Source organism: Eschrichtius robustus, chromosome 13 (assembly GCF_028021215.1).
Source record: "Eschrichtius robustus isolate mEscRob2 chromosome 13, mEscRob2.pri, whole genome shotgun sequence".
Lineage (NCBI taxonomy): Eukaryota > Metazoa > Chordata > Mammalia > Artiodactyla > Eschrichtiidae > Eschrichtius > Eschrichtius robustus.
Genome location: NC_090836.1, coordinates 42,314,207 through 42,320,966, shown reverse-complemented (window position 1 = coordinate 42,320,966; position 6,760 = coordinate 42,314,207). Strand labels below are relative to the sequence as shown.

The 6,760-nt window shown below is 47.0% G+C and overlaps 1 protein-coding gene across 9 annotated transcripts in view; it reads left to right on the top strand.

Moving 5' to 3' along the window:
- RACGAP1 (Rac GTPase activating protein 1) overlaps window positions 1-6,760 on the top strand; it is a 33,003-nt gene continuing 26,243 nt past the window's right edge. For 2 of the 9 annotated variants that reach the window (XM_068561109.1, XM_068561107.1), the window contains exons 1-2: window positions 4,701-4,815; window positions 5,388-5,503. Coding sequence is in view for 1 of the 9 variants with exons in the window: in XM_068561105.1 (XP_068417206.1) it covers window positions 175-180 (6 nt within the window). In the remaining 8 variants the exon portion in view is untranslated. Of the gene's footprint in view, window positions 181-534; window positions 633-792; window positions 812-4,700; window positions 4,816-5,387; window positions 5,504-6,760 lie in introns of those variants that run through there. The other 7 variants (XM_068561108.1, XM_068561110.1, XM_068561111.1 and 4 more) reach the window with 7 other exon arrangements.

Genomic DNA, 6,760 nt, shown 5'->3' with positions numbered 1-6,760 from the left:
CTGATTCCCAGCCAGAAATGGGCTTGCTTCCCCCGAACCCCCAGAACACAGTCCCCACCTCCGCACTCTGCGCCGCTTGTACCCCACCCCACGCGGGTGCTGAGCGCACTGCCTGGAACGCGGAAGTGCTCCAGACGTCCTGGTGTAACTGACGGAGGGAACAGTAATTCTCGAATGGAGGTAGGGAGTAAGACCTCTAGAGATGGAGAGCAAATGAGAAGGAACTGGGAGATAAAAACCGAGAGGGGGAGAGAGGATGAAGACAAACCCTGGGCGGCGACTAGACGGCCCGCCGCCACGGGCCCAGTCTCGCCCCGCCCCGCCCCGCCAGGCCCCCCACTGCCCAGCGACCGACGGTGCCCGTTCCCTGGTCGCGATTTCTGGGCAGGCGGCCCGCCGGGCGAGAGGTGGGGCGCGGGTGGCGGCGGGGCGGCGCGCTCGGCCGGTCATCCGCGTCCTCGCATTAGCATAAATCCCATTAGCTGCTCCCGCGCGCCGGAGTGGGGTGAGGGTTCTGCCTCGTGCGGCAGCGAGGGCGGGCGCAGCGGTGCTAACGCATCCTCCGACGGCGCGTTCCAGCCGACAGAGGCCCGTTTACAATCGTTATCTCGCTGGCACCTCCGAACCATCCGGTGCGTGGGGCTCTCCCAATGCGAGGGATTAAAAAACCAGGCCAACATCTCTCGTCTAATAGGTGGTCGAGCTGGAATCGAATCCATGCTTTCTGGCATCAGTTCTCATGCTTTTTCCGTTACAGGTGCAGCCCCAGGATGCCTCTCTACCCAGACAACTATAATTTGGGAAGAAAGAGGTTTAAGACCCCCCCCGCCCCCGCACCCCCCCACACCCTCACCTTTCCTGTGCTTTCTTCTCACCGGGCTGGTGCAGCAGGGAAGGGGGTTGGGAGTGGAATGGGAGGGGTGTGGTGGTGCTTTGGGTGGAGGGAGGAATTGGGGGGGGGCAGTGTCACCAACCCTCATCCATCATTTGGGACAGAATTTGGGTGATGGAGTGGAATGCTTCCACCATCCTATTGAACTCACCTCCGCTCACCCAAAGGACTGTTTATTGGAGCTGCAAAATCAAGAGATTATAGCAGTAAATGAGAGGAGTACCATCTCTGTTCTCTGGAAGTTTACAGTCTAGTAGGGAAAATCAGGAATATTTACGGAGCACTTACTCTGTGCCAGGGAACTGTGCGAACTCTTTTTTTTTAAACCTATTTTTGGCTGCATTTGGGTCTTTGTTGCCACCCGCCGGCTTTCTCTAGTTGCTGGGAGTGTGGGCTACTCTTCCTTGTGGTGCTTGGGCTTCTCGTTGTGGTCAGGCTTCCCTTGTGGCAGAGCACAGGCTCTAGGCGCATGGGCTTCAACAGTTGTGGTGAGTGGGCTTAGTAGTTGTGGCTCGCGGGCTCTAGAGCGCAGGCTCAGTAGTTGTGGTGCACGGGCTTAGTTGCTCTGCGGCATGTGGGATCTTCCCGGACCAGGGCTCGAACCCGTGTCCCCTGCGTTGACAGGAGGATTCTTTTTTTTTTTTTATTTTTTTTTATTTTTAATTAATGAATTTATTTATTTATTTATTTATTTTTGGCTGTGTTGGGTCTTCGTTTCTGTGTGAGGGCTTTCTCTAGTTGCGGCGAGCGGGGGCCACTCTTCATCGCGGTGCACGGGCCTCTCACTGTCACGGCCTCTCCTGTTGCAGAGCACAGGCTCCAGACGCGCAGGCTCAGTAGTCGTGGCCCACGGGCCCAGCCGCTCCGCGGCATGTGGGATCCTCCCATACCAGGGCTCGAACCCTTGTCCCCTGCATTGGCAGGCAGATTCTCAACCACTGCGCCACCAGGGAAGCCCCTGACAGGGGGATTCTTAACCACTGCGCCACCAGGGAAGTCCTGTGTGCCAATTGCTTTACATGGATATCTCACTTATTCCTCTCAACAACTCTATGAAATAGGTATTATTATGATTTACATTTATAGACGAGTGAGCAAAGGCACAGATGACTTCTGAAAGGCCATATAGCTGGTGACTAGAAGAACCAGGAAGATGAAACAGATGAGCTGACATGTGTGACAGCGGAGGAAGAGGATGACGGGGAAGCTTGTAGCAAAGGCATGGCTCTAGGCCTCAGAGACCTCCCTGAGCAAGGCAGAAAACATCTCAGCTGCCCAAAAGGCTGAGTAGAATTTAGCCAGGTAAAGAGGCTGTAAGGGTGGTGAAGAGGAACTGCAAACGCCAGAGCGTCAGGAAGTGCAGCTCTAGGGGCAAGCCAGGACCAGGTTAGAAGAGCCTTATTAAGGATTTTGGTCTTTATTGAGGAGGAACTTGAAGTCATTAATGGTTTTAAACAAAAGAGAGTCATGATTAGGATTGCATTTTTAAAAGATCATTCAGGGGACTTCCCTGGTGGCACAGTGGGTAAGACTCCTCGCTCCCAATGCAGGGGGCTCGGGTTCAATCCCTGGTCAGGGAACTAGATCCCACATGCATGCCACAACTAAGACCCATGCAACCAAACAAATAAATAAATATTAAAAAATTAAAATTAAAAAAAAAGATCATTCAGGGTGTAAAGAATGCAAGTGAGGGGTAAACAGATTCACTGATGGCTTGGACCACTGAATTGGATTAGGGTGGTGAAGGTAGGAAGAAGTAAAGTGGGTACATACAAGAGATACTTAAGAGCTGTGCTAAGTAATTGGATAAGGGGTGAAAGGGAGAGGGAGAAAGCTGAGTCATTTTACACCCCCTTCTCTCCCTCAACCCCTAGATCCAATCATTTAATAAATTCATTTCATTTCATGAATGTCTTTCCCACCCGTCCCCTCCTTTCCATCCCTGCTGCCACTGGCCTAATTCAGCTCAGGTCCTCTCCCTAACAATGAAGCAAGAGTCTTTCTACCTTCAGATTTTCCCCTCTCCAGACAATCCTCCATGCCATTTGCCGGTATGACCTATGTAAAATGCAAACATAGTCGGAGTCAACCCAGGCCCCATTGTCTTGTCATTGTGTCAATTATAGGATAAAGTCCCATCCTTTCCTAGTCTGGTCATTCTTTGCTAGCTTCTTCCCCTCCTCAGGCCCAAGCTGCACAAGAGGTGTCACACCCACTGAACCCCCAAAGTTACCTGCATGTTAAGGTAAATATTCCTTCACAGCACTAAACCTTCACAAATCCTTTGCTTGTGTATTTATTATATATACATGTGACTCATTTCTGAAAGGTCACATTGGCAGGAATTGCCTCCCCTTTCTATCAGGTAAATTCCTATTCATACTTCAAGTCCAAGCTCAGATAACAAGTCTCTGTAGGCTTTTCTAACACTCCCGCTCCCCTGATAGGATTAATTGCTTCCTCATCTGTGCTTCTAAAGCACTCTACACATATTCTGTCCTTGTATATGTTTAACTGTATTATAGGTGTAAGGAGGCACAGGCTAATGCAATCACCTAAATGAGTGCTCCTGACCTTGAAGGGTTGTGGGAAGGATTAAATGGGATAATATATGTACAGTTAATATTTCTTCATCGCTTTCCTAATAATAAGAAAAATCTTTATTACAGTTTACAAAGTGTAAACTTTGATAGTGTTCCACATACTCTCCTGTTTGATCTAGGAATAAGCCTGTGAGATAGGGTTGATACTGTTATTTCTGTTTTATAGTTGGAGGAAGTGAAGTACAGAAGGGTTAAAAAGTGATGATGCAGCTGGTTCAGCAGTATGCGGAGGCACAAAAGTGCTCCACAGTATTTGTTTAAATGGAGTCAAGTTTTCTGGTTATAAAACCTGTGATCTTCCCTTTAAACCGCACTGCTTTTTGCATGCATTAGCCAGTATTTTTTTCAAGTTGCAGGTAGCTAATCATTAATAAATTCAATGAGGTAGGGACAACCAACATGGCAGGGGTGGTGGTAAGAGAATAGGAAAAAAATAGTTCAGAATACAGTCATGGAGTAAGGATAAGCAGAGTTCTGTACTACGTGGTTGTAATGTAAAATCTGTTTCTCACTGTGGATTTGGATTAAAAGAAAGTATGAAAGCCCCGTGTTAGCACAATGCCAAGTTCTAAATGAACGTTTATTAAATGAAATCATGGCGCTTTCATTTTATATTTATTTTTGTTTTCCCGATGTGTAGCTACTGGAAAGCAGATATCATGTCATCTTTATTTTTCCAGTTCCTAGGAGAGTCCTTGTTACAAATTTGGTGCACTTAATAAATGTGTGTCAAATGAAAACCTGGAATGCAGGAATCAATGAAGGCAGTGTACAGCTCAGCATATATGGTTGTAAATGACTGCTGTTCTATCTCCTTCCGGAATTCTTCCTATTCAATCGAGAGATGAGACACTGTTCAGTTAACAGTTTCCAAAAGTCCTATTTCTCAGTCTGGAGAAAACAGTAAGGCCAAGAATAATTTGCACTCAAGAAGTATCGCTTGCCCTTAGTCAACATGGTATCGTGAATGGCTTCAGGAAAGGGCTCAGGAGGGTGTTGGGGGAAGGGGGAAACAACAACAAAAAACAAAAAACGGTTGACCTTAGTCAAGATGGCTGCCTTTGGCTTCGCTCTATCAGAACGCGCATGCCCAGCCTTGTCCCCGCCCCCTCCCCGTGGCCCCGACGCGTGCGTCGCAGCGTAGGGGTCAGCGCGGGAGGAATAAATTTCTCTGTGATTGGTTGGTGCCGGATTTCAAACACGAGCTGGCGGCGAGGAGCTTTTCTGCCGTTGGGTGAGGCGCGGAGGGAAGTGGAAGGCCGCCCAGGTGGGGCCCGGGGGACCCAGCCAAGTGGGTGCTGGGAGTTGCGAGAAAAGGTGCGTCTGGCGCTGGGTTTGTGGTGGGAGGCAGGCGTCCGCGGTTGTGAGCCGTGGCTTCCTCGCGGGTCGTGGTGGAGGCCGGCACCTACAGCCCCTCCTTTGAAGGCTCTCCATGGGCCGGGGGCGCGGGCGGCCTGAGGGGGCGGTGGCTGGGAAGTGGGTGGCTTCTTGGCGCCGTGTCTTGTGGAAAGCCGGGGGCGTCTTTTTGAGATGGTGGCTTGAACAGGGCAGGAGCCACCCCAAAGAAGTGGCTCTCACTTAAAGACAGAGTTAGGGAGTGGGTGGGCTAACACCCCCGTTCTCCACAGAGGAACAAGACTTTTTCGAAGGAAAAAGCCCTGGTGTTTGAGAGGCCGGCGCGGCTCCGAGTGGAGCCCCTCTCCCTAGTGGGCTGTGTGTGTCTGGGTAGGCAATGACATCTTGCCCTTCCCGTCCTAAATCCCAGCCTTATTAACAACGAGGCCATTTCACATACATCCCTCTTCAGGATTTCATTCCTCGACAGAGGGTGTGCATAGGAACGTGAGGTGGGGTGGGAAGATAAGCTTTTTTTTTTTTTTTTTTTAAAGAAACGTCATCATACTCTTCAACGTAGAAGGTGAACTTTTCGAGTTATTGAAAGTGTTTGGAGAAGACGCTTTTCCTATAGCTTAATCATTCAACAGGTACTTATTAAGTGCAAAATGTAAGTACAAGTCAATCTTACTTGGCTTTAAAGGAGCTTGCAGTTTATTTGGGTTAATAGAACTTAGAAAGGTAACAGATTGTGTTACCTTTAGTAGGCCTTTACACTGTTGAGAGTACTGTGCATTAGTACGGCCCTTTTAGAAAATATTTTGGCACTGTTTATCAAGAGTCATAAGAGGTTTTTACCCTCTGACTTGGTAATCCCAGCCTTGGAAATCCATTTTAAGGCACACGGCCACCTGAAGAAAAACACTGTCCTCGGTGATGTTCAATTTATTTATTCGGTGAATATTTAATAATCATTTGCCAAGTGTCAGGCACTGTTCTAGGCACCAGGGGCTCAGCGATGAACAAACAAAAATCTCTGCCTTCTTGGAACTTAAACTGTTGAGGAGACAGACAATAAACAAAATAAGTAAGTTAATATATAAGTATGTTAGATGGAGATGAGTGCTTTTGAGCAAAATAAAGCAGAGAAGTGTTGGGGGGAAAGATGCAATTTAAAATAGTGTGGTTAAGAATGAGACAATGACTTTTTTAAAAATTGAAGTGTAGTTGATTTACAATGTTGTATTAGTTTCTGGTGTACAGCAAAGTGATTCAGTTTTATATATATATATATATTGTTTTTCATACTCTTCTCCATTATAGTTTACTGAATCTAGTTCCCTGTGCTATACAGTAGGACCTTGTTGCTTTATCTATTTTATATATAATAGTTTGATTCTGCTAATCCCAAACTCCTAATTTATGCCACCCCCTTTCCCCTTTGGTAACCATAAGTTTGTTTTCTGTGTCTAAGTCTGTTTCTGTTTTGTAAATAAGTTCATTTGTGCCATATTTTAGATTCCACATATAAATGATATCATATGGTATTTGTCTTTTCTCTTTCTGACTTACTTCACTTATAATCTCTAGGTCCATCCATGTTGCTGCAGATGGCATTGTTTCATTCTTTTTTATGGCTGAGTAGTATTCTATTTGTGTATATATACACCACATCTTCTTTATCCATTCATCTGTCAGTGGAAATTTAGGTTGTTTCCATGTCTTGGCTATTGTAAATAGTGCTGCTGTGAACATTGGGGTGCATGTATCTTTTCAAATCATAGTTTTCTCCACATATATGCCCAGGAGTGGGATTGCAGGATCATATGGTAGCTCTATTTTTAGTTTTTTAAGGAACCTCCATACTGTTTTCCATAGTGGCTGCACCAATTTACATTCCCACCAACAGTGTAGGAGGGTTCCCTTT